The 21,358-nt window shown below is 43.0% G+C and overlaps 1 protein-coding gene and 1 non-coding gene across 5 annotated transcripts in view; one reads left to right on the forward strand and one right to left on the reverse strand.

Annotated features, from left to right (window-relative positions):
• Bub1b (BUB1 mitotic checkpoint serine/threonine kinase B) overlaps positions 1–21,358 on the reverse strand; it is an 89,477-nt gene that overhangs the window by 21,382 nt on the left and 46,737 nt on the right. For all 4 annotated transcript variants that reach the window (XM_050134107.1, XM_050134106.1, XM_050134105.1 and 1 more), the window contains 10 exons: positions 19,528–19,724; positions 17,304–17,473; positions 13,492–13,706; positions 13,088–13,179; positions 10,613–10,842; positions 6,442–6,554; positions 5,839–5,954; positions 5,083–5,132; positions 2,044–2,101; positions 1,167–1,275 (listed from right to left, as the gene is read on the reverse strand). In XM_050134107.1, coding sequence (XP_049990064.1) covers positions 1,167–1,275; positions 2,044–2,101; positions 5,083–5,132; positions 5,839–5,954; positions 6,442–6,554; positions 10,613–10,842; positions 13,088–13,179; positions 13,492–13,706; positions 17,304–17,473; positions 19,528–19,724 — 1,350 coding nt within the window. The remainder of the gene's footprint in view (positions 1–1,166; positions 1,276–2,043; positions 2,102–5,082; positions 5,133–5,838; positions 5,955–6,441; positions 6,555–10,612; positions 10,843–13,087; positions 13,180–13,491; positions 13,707–17,303; positions 17,474–19,527; positions 19,725–21,358) is intronic.
• LOC126496851 (U6 spliceosomal RNA) lies at positions 16,975–17,081 on the forward strand. Its single transcript, XR_007590458.1, has one exon. It is a non-coding gene; the product is annotated as a U6 spliceosomal RNA (small nuclear RNA).

Genomic DNA, 21,358 nt, shown 5'->3' on the forward strand with positions numbered 1-21,358 from the left:
ACCTGACCTTTTACAACTCTGGGATCTAATCCATCACTCCCGTGTTTGCCTCAGTGCTCTGCTGTGTTATTTTATGAGCACTTCACCCCTCAGGAAGAATCCGCAGTACCTGCAGCCCCTTCCCATTACCCTCTCCATTAATCCCATCCACTCTGCTTTATCCTGGACACTTCATGCAAATAGAACATAAGTTCCTTTATTTACTTCTATTTTTTCTTTTCTTTTCTTTTTTATTTTTGGCTTTTCAGGAAAGGGTTCCTCTGTGTAGCCATGGCTGTCCTAGAACTCGCTTTGTAGACCAGGCTGGCCTCAAACTCATGGAGATCTGGCATGTGCCACCACCACCTGGTTAGTAACTACTTTTTAATTTAAAAAGTTTTTATTTTATGCACATGAGTGTTCTGCCTGTTTGTATGTTAGCACACCATGTATGTGTGGTACCCATGGGAGCCACAAATGGGCGTTGATCACTGGCGTTATAGTCAGTTGTGACCTGCCAGGTGGGTGCTGGGAATCACACCCAAGGCCTCTACAAGAGCATGTGGCCTTAATTGCCCCTAGGATTAACATTTTAAGGAATGACCAACAATTCTTCCAAAATGACTGTTCCAGGTTCTAATATTTCTACATCCTTGCCCTCCAACACTCATTATTACCCCCTCTTGATTACAGAAACTCCAGTGCATACAATGTAATATCTCACTGCGGGTCCACTCTTTTCCTGGTGACAACATTCTGAAAATCTTTCCATGGCTTAGTTCAAAAGCGATTTTAATTTTAACCCTAAACTTTTTGAACAACATCTAGTCACGCACTCAAGCTGGGCTCAAACTCAGTACATAGCCTAGGCTGACTCTGAACTAGATTCTCCTCTACTTCCACAGCCCACTAAGATTAACACTTGTTCAGCACTTAATCCTAAACTTTTCTTTTAAACTTAAATACCTAAATTTTATTGGGGGTAGGGGAAGCCGGGGTCAGAGAGACAACCTATGGAAGTCAATGTTCTCCTTTTACCACCTGAGACCCAGGAGTCAGTATCAGGTTGTCAGGCTCAGCAGGAAGTGCCATTATCTGCTGAGCCATCTAACCAGCCAAATGCTTAACTGAGAGATCTTAACTTAACTTAGTGAAAGAATTCACTAAGTCCACTGATGTGAACTTACACAAACACCAGCAGATACATCCTCATTTGATGCGATGATTTCTGTAGTCTTGAGAACTGCAAGGGGTCTTCGCTGGGCTTTGGGAGCCTGTGGAAAATCTGCAGCAGGACTGGGAGAAGACACATTCCAGTTAGCACTCTCTGTATCTGTATGAAAATTGAAAATAACAGCAACTCTGATTCAAGCCGTTGTTGTTTGAGATAAGGTTGTATAACGTAGTCCAGTTTGGTCCTGAACATCCTATCTCAGCTCATTCTTCCCAGTCCCTGCGTACACCAGGGTCCGGCTACTCTCACTCACAGACTAAAACACTGGGACAGCATGGCCCAGTAGGTAACCATGCTTTGTCGTCCACGCCCGCTAACTTGAGCTCCATCCCAGAGAACCAATGGTAGAAAAATATACTCAATTTACAAAAGTTTTTATATAAAAAGATTTACAAAATTTTTCAAAGAATTTAAAATAAATCTGGTGGTGGTGGCACACGCCTTTAATCCTAGCACTTTGGAGACAGGTGGATCTCTGTGAGTTTGAGGCCAGCCTGGTCTACAGAATGAGTTCCATGAAGTTCTACAGAGAAACCCTGTCTCGAGAAAAAAAAAAAAAAAAAAAGAATTTAAGATAAAGATCCAGAGAAGTGACTCGGTGGTTAAGAGAACTGATGCTCCTACAGACGGCCGGGGCTCGCCTGATAGTACCGACCCACACCCTTTACTGGATATCGTGGGCTTGTGTGGAGACACATGCAGGCAAAACACCCAAATAAAAATATCTTTATTTTAACTTTCAAATATCTAAAATTTTAAGTGAAAAATGTACTTACATAGGAAGATCTATTCCTAGCTCCCCTCCCCCAAAATAAACAACAAAATCAAACCTTTTGTCCTTTCCATCTGAAAGAAACTCATCAAAAATGGAGAAAGGCATGCTGGGACCTATAGAAAGAGAAACGGGTTTTGGGAGTGTTTGATTCTTCAAGAAAACTATAGAAATGAATTAATGCTGTGTTGTTCAAAAGAAAAAGCATGATTGAAAAAGACAGTAATTCTGTATGAATGTACATGTCTTGTGTGTGGGTACAGTTCATGCACATCAGTGAGTACACACATCTGAAGAGGACAGAAAGGGGCATCCCAGCCTGGAGCTGCATAGCCTGTGCTGGGAACCCAACCTGGGTCCTCTGCAAGCAGCACGCACTCCTAACCACTAAGGCATCTTCCTAGCCTCTGATTTGTTTTTATAATAAAAAAGTTAGGACATATAAAAATAGATACCATTTCATAATAATCACCTAAACATGCATGACTGTACTTCATCTATGTTCCCAGGAATGCTACTACTTCCTAAAGATGGCCCTAAAGATCCAGAACACTTCATTTCATCTGTAAATATTTCAATGTCTTTGTAAGCCTTTTAAAAGGTTCTTTTTATTAACTAAGGAATAATATCTATAAAACTAATAATTTCTGAACAGTCAGTTCTATATTTTAGTATTCGTTTACAATGTTTTTTAAATGTGTTTGAATTGGAAATGCATAATGAGATCTGTATGTTGTCAATAATCCCGTCTCTAAAGCTTTCCCTCTGGACCTGGTGATCTGCTCAGATGAGAGGATCTTGCCAGCACAGCTGATCCCTGGAACTGACCTGACAGAGGACTCGACTCCTGACAGCTGTCCTGACCTCTGCATATGTGTAGGACACGCATGCACACACATACACAAATAGATAAATATGGGGGAAAAAAACCTTAAATCTTTTCTTTCTTTCTTTCTTTCTTTCTTTCTTTCTTTCTTTCTTTCTTTCTTTCTTTCTTAATTTTGAGACAAGGGTTTCTCTGTAGTTTTTGGAGCCTGTCCTGGAACTAGCTCTTGTAGACCAGGCTGGTCTCGAACTCACAGAGATCTGCCTGCCTCTGCCTCCCGAGTGCTGGGATTAAAGGCGTGCCCACCACCGCCTAGCAATATTCATGTTTTTACCACTTAAAACATTCTTGTGTTTAATATTTACATATGTGTGAGCAAGCATGTGGCGGTCAGAGAAAAACTCGTGGATGTCAGTTCTCTCCTTCTACCATGTGGCTCTCAAGTCACTGTACTTGGTGGCAAGGGCCTTTACTGGTTCTGACGTCATTTGTTACTTATATTTTTTATAGCTTACATTTTTTTGGATAGGTTTTATATAACAATCATGCGAAAAGAAACTGAGAGGGAAAATGTATAATCTTTTTCAACGCAGCTTAACAGATGGGAAGCCTAATATTTTTAACATATTTTAAGGAGAAAAGAAACCAATCTGTAGCTGGAGAGAAGGCTCAGTGGTTAAGAGCACTGGCTGTTCTTCCAAAGGAGCCCAGCTAAGCCAGATTCAGTTCCTAGCACCCACATGGTAACTCGCAACTCTCTGTAACTCCAGTTCAGACATTCTCATACATGCATACAAAATAATGAATGCACATTTTAAAAAAATTAATAAAGTGTGTTTAAAAAAAAAAAAAGCTAGTTGGTGGTGGCACACACCCTTAATCTCAGCACCTGGAGGCAGTGGCAGGTGGATCTCTGTGAGTTTGAGACTAGCATGGTCTACAGGGCAAATTCTACACAGAGAAGCCCTGTATCAAAAACAAAACAAAACAAAACAAAACAAAAAACCAGTCTGGGGCTGGAGAGATGGCGCAGACGTTAAGAGCACTACTTGACTTTCCAAAAGTCCCGAGCTCAATTCCCAGCAACCACATGGTGGCCCACAAGCATCTATAATGAGATTTGGTACCATCTTCTGGCCCGCAGTCATACATGCAGGCAGAACACAGCATTCACAATAAATAAATAAATAATACATACATACATACAAAGAGCCAATCTGAATGTTCAAGACCTAGCCCTCTTTAGGAGCTCCTTCTCACACAGGGCTGGTTGCTGGTCCTGCTAACACTTGCCTAAGTGCATAGTATGAAAGTGGAGACTTGAAAAATAATTATTTATTTTGCATGTGCATCAGTCTCTCTGTGCAGTCATGTGTGTGTCTTCATGACCGTGTGAAGGGGTTGGGATAATCTTCTACACTGTGAAGACATGTGTTTCACCTCACCTGCCTAAGGCACCTTCTGATTGGTTTAATAGAGTTTAACAGTAGATAGCTAGGCAGGACTTCCAGACAAGAGAAAGGACCTCTGGAAAAGAATCTGAGGCAGGAGGTCTGCCATTCAGATGCAAGATGAAGTCAGACATACGGTATCAGAAGTAACGAGCCACATGACAGAACATAGATTAATATAAACAGGATATTTAAGTTTTAAGAGCTAGTTGGGGAAAAGCCTAAGTTAGGACCAAGCTTTCAAAATTGATAAGAAGTCTCCGTGTCATTACTCGGGAGCTGACACTCAAAGACCTGCTGCTACATGAGGGTCAGTGGGTTCTGAAGAACAAACTCAGGTTGTTGGGCAGCAAGTGCCTGTCATTCTGCTGTCCCTAAACTAAGAATTTCAAAGTAGTGAGAAATCTTATGAAAATATTCTCTCAAATCACATATAATGAATTATATATGCTTATAATGAGTTCCATTATTTAAAGACCAAACAAGATTCTATGCACACTCTGCCCTCTTTTACTATAATTAAGGTGGTGGCGCACGCTTTTAATCCCAGCACTCAGGAGGCAGAGGCAGGCAGATTTTCGTGACCAAGGCCAGCCTGGTCTACAAGAGCTAGTTCCAGGACAGGCTCCAAAGCTACAGAGAAACCCTATCTCGAAAAAAAAAACAAAAACAAAAAAGAGAAAGAAAGGAAGAAAGAAAGGAAGAAAGAAAGAAAGAAAGAAAGAAAGAAAGAAAGAAAGAAAGAAAGAAAGAAAAGCATTTACTGTTACATAGTGCATTTATTGCCAGTGTCCCTCCCAATGTGTCAAATACAGCTTACCTGTACAGTCAGGCTGTTCTTGCAAAATGCTTTTAGCTGGTGAGGTTTCCCTGTGAAGAAATTTGTTTAAAAAAAGAAAATGTGCTTACTACCCACAGGAAGAGCCTTCTGTTTAGAGACAGACCCCACCCTGTCGGAGGTAGCCTTAACTAACTACAGTTAGATGGACGGTTGTAACACAAAGACACACGAGTGTGAACAGCAGTTATCATGTGTGTCAAGTTTTCGGGTTTTGATCTGACTGTATAAATTCAATGTACACAGCACCAGGTTCATAGGGCACTTCACACAAGTATGCAATGTACTTTAAGTATGTAAAGTATAGTTCTCCACTCCACCTTTTGTTTTCCTGAGATAAGGTCTGACTATGAAGGCTACACTGGCTTTGACGATTGAGTCACTCTGCCTTAGCCGCCTGAGTATGACCACTTTTATTCTTTGTGGGGGGACAGGGTCTTATGGATCCCAGGCCAATCTCAAAGGCTACTAGCCTTGAATTCCTGACCCGCTGTCTTCGTCTACATAGGGTTACAGGATGTACCACTGTGCATGAACAGGCTCTAGACACATTGATTTTTATTTTCACCAAGGAACAGACAGTACCATATATTCTTTCATTAGCACAAAACCTTAGGCTAAAATTTGTAAAACTTATGTCTCAGTACTGTCAAGAAATGGAGGAGCCTTCAAGTCACCAGAGCCCACAGTGTGTCCTATGGGCTGTGAGCACCATGCCTTCCACCAAAGTGGTCTTACCTGGATTGAGAGCTAGGTGGGCAGACAGAGCGGGACAGAGACACTCCCAGCATTTCCTGAGGCCGTGAAGCAATCTGCAGTCTGGCCGCCTCCTCTGTGGGCACCTTCTCTTCTTGCTGTTTACATTAACATAAATAAAACCAATGTCCCTCTCATTCAGAAAATGCTATTTATATACTCTAGTGCTAACATTTCTTTATCACCTTCTTCTAGACATCTGCCAACCACATCAGATGCCAGTACCACAAAAGCACTCCAATAATCTAGGGTCCTAATCAAATTGGTGCTCTATATTCAACTGAGCAGTGGCAAGTATATATTGAATTTTAAAAGCTAACCCCATTTTAACAGACCATGACTAAAATATAAAGTTAATATCAGAATTAATAAGAATAATAATTGAGAAGTCAGTGAATTACATCACTTATTTTACATGTCATAAATCCCATTTGAAACCACTTGTTAAATTACTTTCCGGCTAGTAACTAAAAAACTACCAAAAAAAGAAAGTATTTTTTAGGTTGGGCATGTAGATAAAAGATAGAATTCTGGCCAGGTATGCCTGAGTTTTCTGTACTAAAAAAAATAGCAACATTTTTTTACCTGGTCCCCAGCTCTTTCCTGCTGAATAGTCTGGATTTCCTTTAGCTTTCTCTCCATCTCCTCAATCTGTTTCTGCATTTCTTCCCTCTTCTTTGCACTGGTCAGCAGTTCGGCTGCAAACAGTGAAGTTAGCTGAGACATTCCCCCTCACAACAATCCCTCCAGGACAGACTGCCTCCGGCTCACAGCCTCATTACCACTGATGACAATGGAAAAGGGGAAACGAGTCTTCAATTTGAGGTGGGGTATCCATTCTTTGATGTATGTAATCAGGAAAAAAGCAACACCTATCATGCACAAGTACAATGAAAAATAGGTTCCAATGATACCAAGTCCTTGGCCATATGATGCTAACACCCAGATATGGCAGAAACACACAAAGAAATAAGAAAATCATTTAGCATTCTAAGCTAGCTTGGACTACAAAGCAAAAGTTTCTCAAAAGCACCAAAGGTATTTATACGTAAAACAGGGCAGGAAAATACTTAATAGACAGAGTGCTTGCATATCACAACCCTGGAACTGCAGTACTTAGGAGGTAGAGGCAGCACGCTCCAAAATCAAAAATCCTCAAATACACAGTAAGCTCAAGGCCAGTCAAAGTTACATGAGACTATTTCTCAAACAAATAAGCAAGCAAAAACAAGAAACCACCAAAATAAAATGGGGGGGATGATGCAAGGGGGCAACACACAGGACTGAGCTACAGCCCACTAACTTAGCTTGTAGTACAAGCTAAGTACCCAGTACAGCACCAAACGGGGTGGTGTAAAACTGTATATAGTGGATGAAGGTATGAAGGTCATGGCTATTAAAGACCAGTGACCAGGAATTGTTTTGATAAAATGCCGTGATAAAGCTAAAACCTGAATGATGAAAGATTAGTCACAAGACCTGGGCAAAGTTTGTTCACACAGGAAGACTCAAAGGAAAGCCAGCTTGCTTGGAGCACAGAAGGAAGGCAGTAAAAGATGAGGCTGGAGAACAAATGGCGCTGTGAAAACAGGCGCTGGGTTTGGCACACAGGCTTCTGGTGACCAGGACCAGAGTTGTTTGACAAGAAAAATAGGAATGTCTCAGAGAACACTGGGCAATGAAGACTGACTATCCTTTCAAGGCAGTCTAGGGATGGGAGGATGGCTCAGTGGTAGAGAGTGTGCCATGCAAGACAAGAACTGGAGTTTAGATTCCTAATACCCAAGCAAATGCTGGCCCACTTGTAACCCCAATACTTGGAAGGTGGGGAGAGGAGTGTCCCCAGAGCAGACTGGCTTGCCAGACCAGTGTATAGGTGAGCTCTGGCTTATCAACACTCTACCTCAATGAAGAGGCAGAAAGTGATGGTAGAAACACCCAATGCCAACCATGTCAACCTCATGTCTCCCACACAAAAGCGCAAACATGTGAGACATACACAAGTATTAATGTGTGCTGGGAGTGGCACTACTTAAGAAGGATTAGGAAATGTGGCCTTGCTGGAGGAAGTGTGTCAATGCGGTAGGCTGTAGGATTTCAAAAGCCTAAGCCAGGCCCACTGTGTCACGTCCTGCTGCCTAGAGTCAGGATGTACAACTCTCAGCCCCTGCTCCAGCACCGTGTCTGCCTGCAGGCTATGATGTCTCCACCACGATGGTCAGGGACTAACCCTCTGAAACCATAAACCAGCCCAAATTAAAGTGCTTTCTTTTTTAGAGCTGCCTTGGTCATGGTGTCACAGCAACAGAACAGTGACTAAGTCAGAATGCAAACCCCACACTCTCTCCGCGCACATGCACACAGGAGAAAAATTAAAGAGGGCTGGAAGATGACTCAGTGGTAAGTCTTTGCACCCCCAGATTATATAATTCTGACAACCTGAGTTCACTCTCCAGAACCCACCTTAAGGTAGAGAACCAATTAAATGATGTCATCCTGTGTCCTGAGTGCTTGTATGTGCTCCCCTCCCCTGAACAATGAGGAAGGTTTTGTTTTTGTTGGTTTTTTTTTTTTTTTTTTTTTTTTAAAGAAAAATAAGTTTGCTCTTTGGTGAAGTAGGAAGATGAGCGAATGGCTCGAGGAGAACATGGGGATAAAAAGGAACTTAAAAAACCATGGGAATCCATGTGCATAATGATAACAGTAGACAGAAAAATGCTGGGAAGAAAACCTGTCCAGGCAAACACTTGAGAAATGTATACAGTCTTTCCAGAAAGAATGCCAGAGAGGGTGAATGGGCAGAGACGGCAAGTAGGACAGCAGACTTGACAGAGACACAAAATGAGATGCTTCAGTTCTTTCAATGAACTAAGGGAGAAACCAGAGCCGCGGATGTAAGACTTGAAAACGTGAGAGCAGACTAAATTTATCCACACAAACCGCACTAACGCTCAGCTCGGGGATTTATTCAGCTGAGAATAAAATGCATTCCACCACACGCTGGTATAGAGGTCTGAACTAGAAGTTTTCCTTAGAAAAATAACTGTATCTAGGTACCTCCTCCCTATTTAGTCCTTGTTGACAGGCTCTTTGGGGGTTTGGGCGGTGTTTTCTGTGCCACAGACTGACTGATCCCAGGTCTTCACACATGCCAGACAAGCACGCTTAGTACCAAGCTTCGCCTTCCAGCTCAGTTCCTATTTTAAAAACTTTGTATTATTATTGTGCGTGTGATGTGCCTGCACAGGAGACGACTCTATGGCGTCGGTTCCCTCTTTCCAGCTTTATGAGGTCCTAGGGGTCAAACTCAGGTCACCAGGCTTGTGCAAGTTCCTTTACCCAGTAACCATCATACCAAGCCCCAGTTCCTGTTTTTATTTTATCTCTTTAACACTTATGTGTAAGGGTGTTTTTGCCTGCATATACCTGTGTACTACTAGTGTACCTGGTGCCAGAGGCCAGAGAGGGTGTCAGATCCCCAGAGTTAAGGTAACTGTGGTCTGGTGTGTGTGCTAGGTAGAGACCACGGTCTGCTTAAGAGCAGCTAATGCCCTGGACTCCTGAACCATTTCTCCAGTCCTTCAGTTACTAATTTTAAAAAGGCAACACTCAGTCTGGTGTAGTGGGACACACTTTTAATCTCAGCACCCGAGAGGCTGAGGCCAGCCTGGTCTACACAGTGAGATGAGACCTTGTCACAAAAACAAAAAGGCCTCACACAGCTGGCCCCTTGCTTTGCAACCATGTCTCCTTCCCACACTGGCACATAGGACCCATTCTTCAATATATCATTTGAGATGTATTTTATCCTCTTGTGCTAGTGCCCTAAGTTCTTCAATTCCGCTTTCCTAATTGTCAGTTCATCTGTCCCGCCAATAGCTGAGCACGGTGAAGTTAGGTGGGAAAGACAAACTGAGAGTGACGGCATGAGGAAGGGTGGAGTCTGAGAAGTCGCCAGCAAACCTCTGAGGAGGCAGAAGTATAGAAAATGAGGTAACAGCCGGGCGGTGGTGGCACACGCCTTTAATCCCAGCACTTGGGAGGCAGAGGCAGGCGGATCTCTGTGAGTTCGAGGCCAGCCTGGTCTACAAGAGCTAGTTCCAGGACAGGAACCAAAAAGCTACGGAGAAACCCTGTCTCGAAAAAAAAAAAAAAATGAGGTAACAAGGCATGAACTACATGGTAAAACATGGATAAGAAATATGGGTTAATTTAAATGTAGAGTTAGCAACAAGCCTGAGCTATCAGCCGAGCCTTTGTAATTAATATTAAGCCTCTGAGAGCTTCAGAGTGGCTGCTGGACAGGAAAGCCTCACCTACACTGAAGAGATAGCTCCAGAGCAGGAACTGCTTTCTGTTCCCTTCGATTTCCAAATCTTCCATTAATTTCAGAATGAGATGATTTGAAGAAATAATATAAGTAAGTCTATAAGTGACTGAGAGATGCCTGAATGTGTTAATATAAATAGACTGCCAGAGACATTGAGGCTGAGCATTTCAGGCAACACTAAGAAAGGCTAGGTACTTAAGGAGGAGTGCACCTACATGCACACGGGCCATGGCTGCCTGCTTTTGTGGTGAAATGGGGTACCCCTTCACTCTGACCACCTTTTCTTCTTTTACTCTTGGGCACAGACTCTGTTTTCTAGGAGGCAGCAATGGGAGCTCAGCATGTGTACATCACACAAAGGTACAAGTAATAGAGGCAATCTCTCTTAGACTTGAAAAGAGTTACTTCTTACAACAACACACACACCTTCCCTTTGCTCTTTCAGTTTCTTCCGGAACACTTCAGCTCGGATTTCCTCGAAGGAGAACTCCCCGACTCCAGCATAAACCTTTTCCTTACAGTACATCACCTTCTCCTTCCTCTCTTCAGGCCCTTGCTGGTGACTCTGAACCCTCTGCAGAGGGTCTCCGTCCTCCTTCCCAGGCTTTCTGGTGCTGAGGACATGGTTGATACTAGGTTCAATTTTACATGGTGTCCTAAGAAAGCGAAACAATTATCAATCACCCCAAAGTCAAATGAATTTTTTTTTCCTTTTTTGGAGACAGGGTTTCTCTGTAGCTTTGGAGCCTGTTCTGGAACTACCTCTTATAAACCAGGCTGGCCTCGAACTCTCAGAGATCCACCTGCCTCTGCCTCCCCAGTGTTGGGATTAAAGGCGTGAGCCACCACCGCCCAGCTCAAATGAGTTATGTCTTATGTATTTTGCCCAAACCAGATGGACAATGACAGCCTTGGGACATTATGTGATTCTTTTCTGAAACAAAAACAAAGAAAGTAATATTTTAAAACGGGACTAGAAATAACCCACAAAAATCGCCAGTAATTATGTTCTAGAGCTCAGTGGCAGTGTGTGCTTACACTGATCAAGACAGAGTCTGGCCCAAACACTAGGGTGGAGAGGTGTGAGTCCTGAGGACCACCTATGCCTTTAAGAAAATTAGTAGTGACTTAGGCCATCAAGTTCAAAAGACCATACACTGAAACTTCTTAAACCATAAAGCACACACACCAAAAAAAAAGCCTTTCACTTTATAAGCTAGTTGGCTCCGGTGTTTTTGAGAAGGACAGAAAGTTAACACAGTTACATTTGAGAAATTTCGGCAAAGAATAGCTCTCTTCTTAACTTATGAAGGACAACCACAAATCATTAAGAAAAGTCACTTGACTGGGCATGACGGTGCTTGAGTATAATCCTAGCACATGAGCTGTACTCTGACCTTCACGTGTACAGGACAGCATGCTCCCCCCCCCACCCCAGAAGCCACATGCCTAGAATTCTAGCATTAGGGAGGCAGATGCAGGATCTCTGTGAGTTCAAGGCCAGCCTGGCCTACATAGCAAGTTTCAGGATACTCATGGTACATAGTTGAGACCTATCTTTAAAAAAAAAAAAAAATCAAATTTATAAAAAATAGAATGGCATAAAACTAAATATCAATTCTATAAAGGTTCCAATGGCTTCCTTTGTTTTATGTTTGGTTCAGGGAGAATTTTTGCTCAGAACTGCACTGGCTTTGTAATCCTACGGCACCTATCACACAGTGTGAGGGATAAGTTAGCCAGCAGAGTCTGGCGTGGTGTTGTGGGTCTTTAATCTCAGCACTCAGAAGGTAGACAGGTGGATCTCCATGAATTTACAGTTAGCATGGTCTACACAGAGACCATCTCACATCTGAGCTACGAGGAAACCCTTACACTGAAACAGACTTGAACCTAGTACTAGAACTCACAACCTAAAGATCAGACGAAAGCTTGAGCTGATTATCTGTCATTTGCCCTGATTTTTCTTATAACAGCACTTGTTCTTGCAGAGGACCTGGGCTTGAAATCCCAGCACCCACATGGTAGCTCACATTGCCTGTAACTGCAGTCCCAGTGAATCCAGCCCTCTTCTGGCCTCTATGAACACCAGGCATGCATGTGGAACACACACACATCCAGGCAAAACATGCAAACACACTAAAAAAAAAAAAAAATTTAAATCTAAAAAACAAAAAATATTTTTCAAAGTGTTAAGGATCAGGAAGGAGAAGAGACCCCTTCTAATAATTATTGTCAGCAATGAAGCAGCATGTCTCACTTAACCGCAGGGGCTGGGTCTGTCACATCAATAACCATAAACCTAATTATTAAGTTCATGGCAGTTGCTCGGCTCTAGTGTGCATACACAGTGAACACAAAGGAGACAGAGCTTTGTCTGTTTTCTCTCCCACCACAAGATGCCATTGGAACCATATAAGCGGTACCTATTATTTTAAGGTATGTGACTTTCGTTTATGTGGCATTTGTTTCTCTGTGAAGCTGTGATTCTGCGCCTGTCTAAAACATTGGATGGTCTAATAAAGAGCTGAATGGCCAATAGCAAGGCAGGAGCAAGGAGAGGCGTGGCTGGCAGCAGAGAGGCTAAACAGAAAGAGAAAGGAGGAAAAGAAGGATGCTGGGGGCCAGTCACCCAGTCAGCCACAGAAGAAAAGTAAGATATACAGAAGTAAGAAAAGGAAAAGTCTGGAGCCAACAGGTAGTCATAATAATTTAAGTTAAAGGCTGGCAAGAAACAAGCCAAGCTAAGGCCGGGCACTCCTAACTAAGAATAAGCCTCTGTGCGTGATTTATTTAGGAGCTGGGTGGTGGACCCCCCAAAGAGGAAAAAGAGCAAAAATATCACACAACACCTCTGCCAGCCTTAGTAATTCCCACGGCAAACGATCTGAAGGCACTCACATGACCGTCTGTTGAGCGCTCTCTTCCACATAGGGAGTAAAGCTGGGAAGCGAAGGAAACACGGCTGCTACAGAGGCTGAATTGCCATGAGGCTAAAAATGAAGAAAGAATTAAAATGATTATTCTATTATACTATCACAATTTATGCAGATAATCTCTAAATAGTAAAGAAGTTAAGTGATATTAAAATAGAGCCAGGGAGGATGGTGTGTGACTATATGCTAAGGCATAAAAAGCTGAGGCAGGGGCACAGAAAGCTGAAGGCCAGTCTGGATTACAGAAGTTCAAGGTTAGGCTAAGCTAAATGGAGGCCAATTCAAACAAAAAAACAAAGCAAACAACAACAAACCAAGACAGATAAATCTGACATCTTCACTAGATTGACAAATAGCCTGAGTCCTTACCCTATATTCCAAGGGTCGGTCTGTGTTCCACGGGCCTGGCTGTAGCTCATTCTCTTTGTCCCTTGGGACGGGGGGTGCCTTCCACGGCTCGACTATAGGTTTAGGTAACTCTGCCCTAGAAGTGTTGTCAGCATTTTCATCAAAAACAGTGACCCTGCAGTTACTGCGCAGCTGCTGAGGAGCTGCACTCTGGAGCCCTCTGCTCTGACCTGGAGCTGGGAGAAACATTAGGAACACGACACGTAAGAGCTCTGATTATCAACTCAGATGGATATAAGATTTACACAGTCTGCTCCAATTAAGGGGGATGCTTCTACCACAGAGTCAAAATGAGACTGAAAAGATTATTTTTTCTTGAAAAACCTTAAATTGGGTTAAAGAGATGGCTTGGCAGTTAAGAGCACATACTGCTCTTGCAGAGAGACCTGAGCTGAGTTCCTAGTGCCCACATGGGGTGGCTCATAATCACTGTAATTCTAGAAACCCTCCTCTGGTCTCCACGGGTACCTGCACTCAACATGCATGTATCTAAACACAGACCCACAAACATACTAATACTTAAATCTTAACTTCCTTTCTCATGTTCTCCCTCCTTCTGCTCTTCATCTGGACCTTGGGAGCTCAGTCCAGTGCTCCAATGTGGTTCTCTGTCTCTATCTACATCCATTGCTGGATGGTGATATGCAAGATATTCATCCCAGTGTGGCTATGGAATAAGGCCAGTTCAGGCACTCTCTCCTCTGCTTCCTGAGGCCCTAGCTGGGGACATCTCCTTGGACACCTGGGAACTGCTCTAGAGCCAAATCTCTTGTCAACCCTAAAATGGCTCCCTTAATTAAGATATCTTCTTCCCTGCTCCCACATCCACTCTATCTCCATCTCAGCCATTGATGTGGGAGTGTCATATCAATCTGTTGATTTCATTGGCTGAACAATAAAGAAACTGCTGGCCCTGATAGGCTAAAAGATAGGTGGGCGGAATAAACAGGATAGGATGCTGGGCGGAAGAGGAAGTGAGGTCAGACTCTGCTCTGCTCCCGGACACCATGATGGACGGAGGCTAGAATCTTCCCGGTAAGCGCACCTTGGGGTGCTTACACACATCATTAGAAATGGGCTAGTCCAGGTGCTAGAATTAGCCTGTAAGGGTTAGAGTTCATGGGCCAAGCAGTGTTTAACTGAATACAGTTTGTATGTTGTTATTTCGGGCATGAGCTAGCCAAGCGGCCGGGGTGTTGGGGACGCAGCCCCGCCGCCGCTCTTATTTCAACAAACCATCCCATTCTCCTCCCAAGCTCTCCCCAATCTTCCCCTTCTCCCTTCTCTCTCCCCCTCTCCCCTTCCCCCCACCCCACCCCCGTGCTCCCCACTTTTGTCCGGCGATCTTGTCTACTTCCAATATCCAGGAGAATAAATATATATTTTTCTTTGGGTTCACCTTCTTATTTAGCTTCTCTAGGATCCCAAATCAGTGTCCTTTGTTTATGGCTAGAATCCACTTATGAGTGAGTACATACCATATTCATCTTTTTGGGTCTGGGTTATCTCACTCAGTAAAGTGTTTTCTATTTCCATCCATTTGCATGCAAAATTCAAGATGTCACTGTTTTTTACCGCTGAGTAGAACTCTAATGTATATATGTGCCACACCTTTTTTTAGTCATTCTTCTACTGAGGGGCACCTAGGTTGTTTCCAGGTTCATAGTGCTGCTATGAACATAGTTGAACAAATGCTTTTGTAGTATGATTGGGCATCTCTTGGGTATATTCCCAAGAGTGGAATTGCTGGATCCTGAGGTAGGTTGACTCCCAGTTTCCTGAGAAATCGCCATACTAATTTCCAAAGTGGTTGCACAAGTTTGCATTCCCACCAATGGATGAGTATTCCCTTTACTCCACATCCTCTCCAGCATAGGTTATCATTGGTGTTTTTGATTTTAGCCATTCTGACAGATGTAAGATGGTATCTCAAAGTTGTTTTGATTTGCATTTCTCTGATCGCTAAGGAGATTGAACATGACCTTAAGTGTCTTTTGGCCATTTGTGCGAGGGGTGTGTCCACCCACTGAGACAGTGCGACTGATCTAATGGGAGCTCACCAAGGCCAACATGTGATCAGACCAGACTCCCTGAATGTGGCTGACAATGAGGGCTGACTGAGAAGCCAATGATAATGGCACTGGGTTTTGATTCTACTGCACGTACTGGCTTTTTGGGAGCCTAGTCTGTTTGGATGCTCACCTTCCTAGACCTGGATGGAGTGGGAGGGCCTTGGACTTCCCACAGGGCAGGGCACCCTGACTTCTCTTAGGACTGGAAAGGAAGGGAGAGTGGGAGGGAAATGGGAGGAGGTAGAAATTTTTAATAAATAAATTAATTAAAAAAATTCAGATTCAGAGAGGGGTATAGTCATTAAATTTAAGATCTGGCTCACTGTTAGGTTGAAAACCAGAGAGGAAGCAATGGAAATGTTTCTGAGTAGGCCATTTCAAAAGCAGCATGTGTAAATAGTGAAAGAGAAAACATGGCCTATCTGTGCAACTCTGATAAATGTGTTCGATAGGGAATATGCATTAGTAAAGTTTTGATCTTTCTCAGTAAAAAAAAAAAAATTAAAAAAAATAAATAAATCTTAATAAAAGATAGTAATAAATTCTCAATGATCCAACTACTAACATTTTTATACATTTTATCTTATTTTCTTTCCTTTCCCCCTTGTCCTAACACTTCCAGTCTTCTTTAAGATTTATCTTTAAAAAAAAAAAAAGGTTTTATCGTTACTATTTTTAATCATGTGCAGGGTGTGGGTCTGCACGCAGTACACACGTGCATGTGCAGCTGCTTACAGAGGCCAAAGGCACTGGGTCGCCTGCAGCTAGACTTACACACGGCTGTGAGCTGCCTGGTGTGGGCGCTGGGGCCAGAACTCAGGTCCTCTGGAAGAACAGCAAATATACTTAACTCCTGAGCCTTTTCTCCCGTCACCTCTTCAGGCTTTTTGTTTTTATTTTCGAGATAGGGTCTTACTGCATAGCCCTGGCTGGCTTGGAACTCACAATGTAGACGAAGCTGGTCTCCAACTCAGATCTGCTTGCCTCTGCTCCTAGCCCTGTGCTAAAGGAGCCACCACTGCACTTGACTCACATCCAATCTGTTATTCTTTCAGTCAGCATTGTAATACTGCCTAATATTTGTTTAGTTGGTTAGTTTTTGTTTTATTTATACAGGGCTTTTCTGTGTCACTCTGGCTATTCTGAAACCCCATCTGTAGACAAGACTGGCCTTGAACTCAGAGATCCACCTGCTTCTGCCTCCTGAGTGCTGGGATTAAAGCTGTGCCCCATTACCACCCAGCAAAAAATGATATTCTTAACTAACAGTATTCTCTAAGGCATTAATGCATTTAAGCATTATTTCAATAATATCTACTATATTACTACTTACCTAATGCCAACTACAACGTTTAGAAAACGACACATCTCTGTGCTCGCTTCGGCAGCACATATTCTAAAATTAGAACGATACAGAGAAGACTAGCATGGCCCCTGCGCAAGGATGACATGCAAATCCATGAGCGTTCCATAAAAAAAAAGAAAAGAAAATGACACATCTCAAATATCAGGTTTCCTCACAACCGCCACCTTTGGCTTTCCTGCACCCTATGATATTAGCTTTCTTTTTGGCTTTTCTTTTTGCTACCTAGTATTCAGAAAACTAGGGCAGTGTCCACATGTATATTTATGTGTTGCCTTCCTACATAATCTGCCCACCGCAAAAGACTACGGGCTCCAAAACAACACTAGCAAGCTCACCCTTCAGAGCACCTCCGACACGGCTGATGGGCGCCTTCGCCATCTTCTTCCCTCTGCTCTTCAGCTCAGCTAGTGTGCTTCTCTGTGGTACAGAAGACCCCAACACCTCCTCCTCCTCTTCATTCTCAAGTGCCAAGAGAGCTTGTCGGGACACTCGGGCCTGGAATTGTCTAAGGCATGACAAAGGACGATCGGCTTTTAATTGAAATGACCAGTTCTCACACAACAAAAGCAGACTAGAGAAAACTGTGTGCAACTGACGCAGGAGACTTGTTCTCTAAGAACAAGGAGAGCAAGCTCAAGACATAAGGACGTCATAGCTAGATGACTCAGGGTCCATTAAAACACTCGTTTGACCCATTGAAAATACTCTAAAACTTACCATCAGAGTGATCAGAGGATCAGCTAAGACTAGAAAATTGATGAAATTCATAGTTTCAAATTAAAAATAAGAATTACAGAATTGTGGAAAGAGCGAAAGAATATATCCAAACGCCCTTCGCCTGGACCCACCAATGGCTAGCTAGTATCCTGCCACAACCGCCACCCCTCCACATACATACAGCTTTTCTTACAAACCATATGAAAAACATACAACGCATCTTACTTTAGCACAGTTGGCAAAAATTTGAAAACAAAACGTCTCTGCTGTTGCTGCTATAATTTTATAGTATACTGGAAAAGAAAGAAGTCTATAGATTGTGGTGCTCACTAGGACACAGTACAAGCCTGCAGCCTCAATCTGAAACTCTAAACACATAAAAAGAGACCCCATGACTCTGGAGGGTTAACAAAAGCAAGACAACTGTGGCAGTGTGGCGCTTAGACACCTGTGCTGCTGTTCTCCGTTGTGTTTCTTGTTTTCTCTTGTGATTATCTACCGCAATGGTGGTTTGGGAAACCCTACAACTCCTTGAGAAATTCTCTTTCTGACCAAAGGAACGGAAGCAGGGGATTCTGAGGGCCGGAAACTACTAGAATAGCGGAGAGGAATACGCTGGACTCCCCCGTGCTCACTCCTTGAGAACTGAACTCTGACGGGATCCACTGCCCAAGTCTCACTAGCCCAGCAGCACATGTAGGAGACAGACCAAACAGCACCACAAAGGACAAAGGCTCAACTGACCATACCACAACCACTGCCACAGGTTGTGTGGCATCTGGGATTCAGTTGTCTAGGACAATGGGCATCACCGCTCACTCTCCAGAGACTGTCACTAAACAGGCTCCAGCACACTATCAGAATAAATGCCCGGCCTGTAGCACATTCCTTCACACAATTAACAGGAAAATGTGGCTGATTCTCAAGGGAGAATAAATGACAAACGCTGACTTCAAGACTGCCCACATGCTGATGCTTTCAGAGCTTTTTATTTCTAAAAAACTGTATTATTTTCAGATTTTAAAATAGTTATTATAACTATGACCCTTGAGATAATAGTAAAAGCATCTAATTTTTAAATCTAATTTGTATTTTATGCATATGAGTGTTTTGTCTGATGTATGCCTGTGCACCCCATGTGTCTGGTACCAGTGGAGGCCAGAAGAGGGTGTCAGGTCCTAGAATATAAGCCACCATTACTGCTAGGAACCAGAAAAGACAGATACAACACAAAAAGCTTAATTCATACAATGGAGTTTTTCAAAATTGAAATTTTTTATTACATTTGATAGTTAAAATAATAATTAATGAGGGCTTGGGTTCTATCTCGCAACACCATAAATTTAAATAAAAAAAATAAAAACTACTTAATCGAGGAAAAAAACACTTGCAAATCATATATATTACAAAAGCCTTGTAAGGAATTCTTAAAAGCACAATTAAAGGAACTAAACTCAAAAGGTTATAAAAAATAAACCATTTTTAAAAATGCTGGAATAAAGGCCATTTTAAGCCTCTAACCTCACAATCAGAGGCTGAGGCAGGCAGATCTCAGTGAGTTTGAGGCCAGGACAGTCAGAGCTACAGAGGAACCCTATCTTGAAGCAAACAAACCAAAAGCTTACATACTGTGGCTGTTCTGTGACATCCATGGAACAGTACAACTATAGAGTTTGTGAGGGTTAGGGAAGGACAGCACGAGCACATTCTCTACAGGGTCCAGAATCATCCACACTTGAGAATGTAAAACATGTAAGATGGTAAGGAAGTAAACGTAACTCAACAGCACATTCTTTGGGTATCTAATCAAGGGTTAAGGCGGGCTCCAGAGAAACCAACTACCTGTGCTGGGACTGCAGTCTTTCCAGGGGCTCGGCCTTGCGTTCAATCCCTTCCTGGAACACTGCGTCTGCTCTCTTGAAGTTTTCTCTAGCTTCGTATTCTTCAGCCCATGAAATGTAGAACTGGGCAAGGGAGACACCAATCCCCTGGCTGTGTAAGTAGCTGTACAAATCCAAGGGCTCATTGCACAGATGCCCCTGGAACAGAAGTGGTAACAGTCAGTCGGCTTTCTTCCACTTGTCAAACACCTGTGTGCCAAACACATACTAGGGAAACTATCTGTAGTTCCTGCACTAGGAGTATGTATCTATCTTATAATTATATTATAATTAACCCAGTATTAAAATATACCGGAATAAGGACCCAAGAAAGGAACAAGAGTAAGAGATTGACTTGCAAGAAAGAAAGGAAGGGACCTTTAGCTGACTGGAAGGGAACTGGTCATTCCGCAGACAGCAGGGAAGAGTAGGGTGTTCCCTACTCTAAGGTGAGTGAAGACAGGAGAAACTCTACCAGGGCGGGGCAAGATGGGGAGTCTGGAGTAAAGGCTGGGACAGGTCTTAAATGTCAATCCAATTGATTCTGCTTCTATCTGATGATAAATATATTCTGTGCTGAGAGATTTAAAAGCAAAGACAAGATTTGGTCAAGTCTATATTTAAGGAACTATGTAATCAGGTATAGTAGAGAAAATTTTAACTGCAAAAGAGAAAAAATTAAAATATCATACTAAGTTTTGACACATTTCTACATCTCCTAGCCATAAGAAAACTTTACTGTATCCTTTATATATACACGTATAAACATATTATTTATTTATTTATGGGGGGGGTAGTCTCGCTCATAGCCCAGGCTGGCCTGGAACTCAGCATTTAGACCAGGATGTCCTTGAACATACAGTAATTCTCTTACTTCTACCTCTCAAGGCTAGCATTACAGACGGAGCCACCACAGTTGGCCTCAAATTTTTATTGAGCAATACATAAAGGTCATTTAACACATAAAAACAATAGTTAGAATAAGAAGTTAATTCACATTCAGAATAAACAGCAAGCCTCCATAGTTTGTATTATTAGACTGACATCACAGTACAATAGTCACGCCACTAAACTACTAGAAAAGAACCCGAATCAGAGTTTAAGCTTGCTCTATGGGAGCATTACCGCACACTGCTGAGCCCGCCCTTGTCGAAAGCACACACTGCAGGAAGATAAAGAGGAGTGTTGGGGGGGGATCAACACCTAGGGAGAGGGCAGGAGGACAGGAAGTAGAGGCTTTAAAGCAGACTCCAGGGCCACGTGGGGAGAGTTCATGGGCTAGGATGACCTAATGGGGTTTTGGCAGCAGAGACAAGAAGGCCTGGCCTTAGGCCCCTTCCATGTGGAAATACCCAAAGAGCACTGACAGCTGGGAATTAGGCAGCAGCACTTCAGAGCGGACGGAGACCACGTTCTTCTGCTGAAAGGTTGGGGGAGCAGCTGGGCCCAGCACACAGTATTATCCCAGTTAAAAGTAAGAATGAGCAGAGAGATGGATCCAAGCACTACACAGCCTGGTGGCCCCAGTAGCCATAACAATTACAAGAATCACTGGTCATGCTTCTGTGACTGCTCAGTCACAGCTAGCACTGCTAGCACTGGAGAGGGAGAAGCAACAGGATTACCAGAATTCAAGGTCATCCTAGTCTACAGTCTAAAGAGTGAGTTCCAGGCCAGCCTGGACATGAGTGAGGCCATGCCTCCTCCTCCTGTCTGTGTGCTGGTGTAGCAGTGTAGACAGGTGCACATGGGGGTAGAGACAGGCGTCTTCCTCCATAATGACCGTATCTTTT

Source organism: Alexandromys fortis, unplaced genomic scaffold (genome assembly GCF_014885135.2).
Source record: "Alexandromys fortis isolate MF-2015 unplaced genomic scaffold, M_Fortis_MF-2015_v1.1 scaffold_6, whole genome shotgun sequence".
In the NCBI taxonomy this organism is placed as follows: domain Eukaryota; kingdom Metazoa; phylum Chordata; class Mammalia; order Rodentia; family Cricetidae; genus Alexandromys; species Alexandromys fortis.